General features: G+C 69.8%; 1 protein-coding gene across 1 annotated transcript in view; it reads right to left on the bottom strand.

Annotated features, from left to right (window-relative positions):
* Positions 1-2,690, bottom strand: part of PLEKHG5 (pleckstrin homology and RhoGEF domain containing G5) — a 13,666-nt gene that overhangs the window by 9,432 nt on the left and 1,544 nt on the right. The window contains 8 exon segments of the mRNA XM_009274109.2: positions 169-279; positions 355-404; positions 407-497; positions 617-667; positions 751-846; positions 922-1,092; positions 1,262-1,374; positions 1,377-1,458. Of these exon segments, the coding sequence (XP_009272384.2) occupies positions 169-279; positions 355-404; positions 407-497; positions 617-667; positions 751-846; positions 922-1,092; positions 1,262-1,374; positions 1,377-1,458 (765 nt within the window).

Genomic DNA, 2,690 nt, shown 5'->3' with positions numbered 1-2,690 from the left:
GGGGGCATCGGGTACTTGGTGAGGCGCTGGTGGGGCTTCACCAGCATGTCACTCAGCTTCAGGCGGCTGCACTGCTCGTGCTTCTCAGCCCACTGCAGCACGTGGGTGTCAGCCCTGGCACCGGCCCCAGCACCGGCCCCGGCCCCGGCCCCCACCCCCTCCCCTTACCGTCACGTAGGCACGGAAGAGCTCGCTGTCCCGCAGCAGCGCCCGCATGTACTCCATGCAGCCCTCCTCCTCCATGCAGTACCGCACGTAGGGCTTGAAGAGGGAGCCGAACTGGGGGGCGCAGGGGGGTCACTGCGGGGCACGGCACAAAACAGCCCCCCGCCATGGCACGGGGTCCCCACTCACCATCTTGAAGCCATCAAGGAAGTCAACAGGGTCAATCAGCGCCCCGGTCCCTTGGCCGGCAGCGGGGCCATGACAGTGTGCCACAGCTCGTGGTGCAGCCGGATGATCTCCCCGATGTTGCCAAAGAGCCGCTCGGCATCCACCTGCGGGGGTGAGGCAGGCAGCTGCGTGGGGACAGCACCCTCACCCTGCCAGCATGGCCAGACTGGGGTCCCATCCCCGACCTGGGGGTCCCCAGTCCCCGCAGCCCCCTACCACTCACCTCGCAGAGCAGCCCTGACTCCTGCAGGTTCAGCAGGCAGCAGAGGAAGAGCTGCGGGGACAGAGTGGGGAGTCGGTGGGGTGCAGCCACGGCCCCCAGCCCCCTGGCACAGCACGGCTGCTGCTGGCACTCACGTCAGTGATGACTTTGAGCTTGCGGATGTAGGTGGCCTCGGTGTGCAGCAGCTCCCAGATGGCTTCCTGCTGGTGGCACTGCCGGCGTGACAGGGCCTGCCGGGCTGAGTGTCAGCACCGTGCCGGTGGCTGGGCAGAGCCACCGCAGCCCCCCAGCCCCCCTGGCCCTACCTCCGCGCCCTGGATGATCTGTTGCCAGCTGTCCTCCAGCGCCAGCCCAGCCTCATCCCTGTCCTCCTCCCAGGAGTCGCAGTCGAAGCAGAGCTGGGGCGGCAGCTTGGGCAGCCCGAAGGTGCTATAGGCGTGCAGCCTGCTCGCCAGCTGCTCCAGCTTCTCAGTCTCCTGGCCGAAAATGGGGGGCAGAGCAGCTGGGCGGGGGGCCGGCGGGGATGTGCCACAGACCCCCTCACCCTGGCCATGGAGCTGGGGGGGCTCGAGCCCCAGGGGGACCCATCCCAGCTCCGCAGCATCACTGCGGGCAGCTCCCGCGCCCCCTCTGCATCCCACCTACCCGCCCAAAGGAGCCAGTGCCAGTGCTGGAGCCGAAGAAGCCACTGAAGCGGCTGGCAGCGCGGTTCTTCCAGGTGTCAGTGCCATTGGCAGACAGGGAGCTGCTGGGGAGCTGCTGCTGTGGGGGGCCGGCTCAGGGCTGGGGATGCTGGCGTCCCCCAGGAACTCTGTCATGTTCTTCCTCCGCCGGCCCGGAGCCTGCGGCGGGGACAGCCAGAGCCCCCTGGGTCAGCGCCTGGCACCGCACACCGGGGCCACCGGGCTGGGGACAGCGGCACGGCGCAGCATGATGCTACAGCAGGGCTGACCTCGAGTACCCATGGGACAGACAGACACCCAGATGGCACCCCTGGGCAGCAGGGCCCCCCCGGCCTTGCTCCCCTGCCCACACTGACCTGCCTACCTGCATCCCGGGGGAGCAGGGCCCCAGGTGCTGCCTGACCAAGCCCGTCCAGCTGTGGGCAAGCGGCCCCAGCAGCGTGGGGGCTCAGGGCATCCCGCAGGGCAGAGCACTCTGGCCGAGCCGCCTGCCCAGCCGTGCTCCCAGCTCGGACAGTGGAGCCGGGCAGGCAGTGGCCAGGCTCCTCCGAAACAAAAGGAGGTGGGGCCAGCAACGAAAACCTAATTTCCCTCCTCGCCAGATAAGCTAACCAGAGCTGAACAATTCACCAGCAGAGATCAAAGCCCCTCCGGCCGGCTGCGAGAGCTGGGTCATGGCCAAGTGGCTCCTGCCGGCCTGGGCACCGCTGCACCAGCTGCCTCCCCACGTATCCCTGGGCCATGCCGGGACATGGCTGCTGCCATCTCCTCACTCTGCCACAAAGGGCAGCAGGGCCGGGGCTCCCCACCTGCCACCGAGCCATGGGACGTGGCACACTGCTGCCACCGGCACAGCCCCGCACCCTGCCACGTCCCTGGCCCCGGGCAGGGAGAGCCACTGGGGGCACCATCCCTGTTACTCACCGTGCTGCCGTGTCCCCAGGTGCCCCGGCCGCTGCGCTGCCAGCCGCCCTGGTGTTGGATCGGCTCCCGCCTGCCCCCAGGAAGGCAGTCGGAGCTGAGACCCCCGTGGGGGCGGTTGGGTACCTGCTGCCCCCCGTGCACCGCTGGGGCCGTGCCAGTCCCACAGCCAGGCATCGTAGTGCTGGATGCGGGTGGCCACCAGCCCTGGCCACACGGCCAGCTTGCCACCTTCAAGGGCCGCCGGCACCCCCGGAGCTGCTCCCTGCGAGCGTGGCAGCCTGCTCCCACGGGGAGTGGTGGCCAGCCCGGCCCCACACCTTATCTGGGGCCAGGGTCCACGGGGCAGGACCAAGCTGTGCTCGGCAGCTGCCAGGCGCCGCGGCGAGAGGAGGGCCGGCAGCCAGGGTGAGCCCTGGGGCCGGGATGGTACTGAGCAGCTGCCCCGCCGAGGCCCCCCGTGCTGTTGG

Source organism: Aptenodytes forsteri, unplaced genomic scaffold (genome assembly GCF_000699145.1).
Source record: "Aptenodytes forsteri isolate BGI_AS27 unplaced genomic scaffold, ASM69914v1 Scaffold16, whole genome shotgun sequence".
Lineage (NCBI taxonomy): Eukaryota > Metazoa > Chordata > Aves > Sphenisciformes > Spheniscidae > Aptenodytes > Aptenodytes forsteri.
The sequence above is the reverse complement of the archived record's forward strand: the minus strand, read 5'-3'. Positions and strand labels throughout refer to the sequence as shown.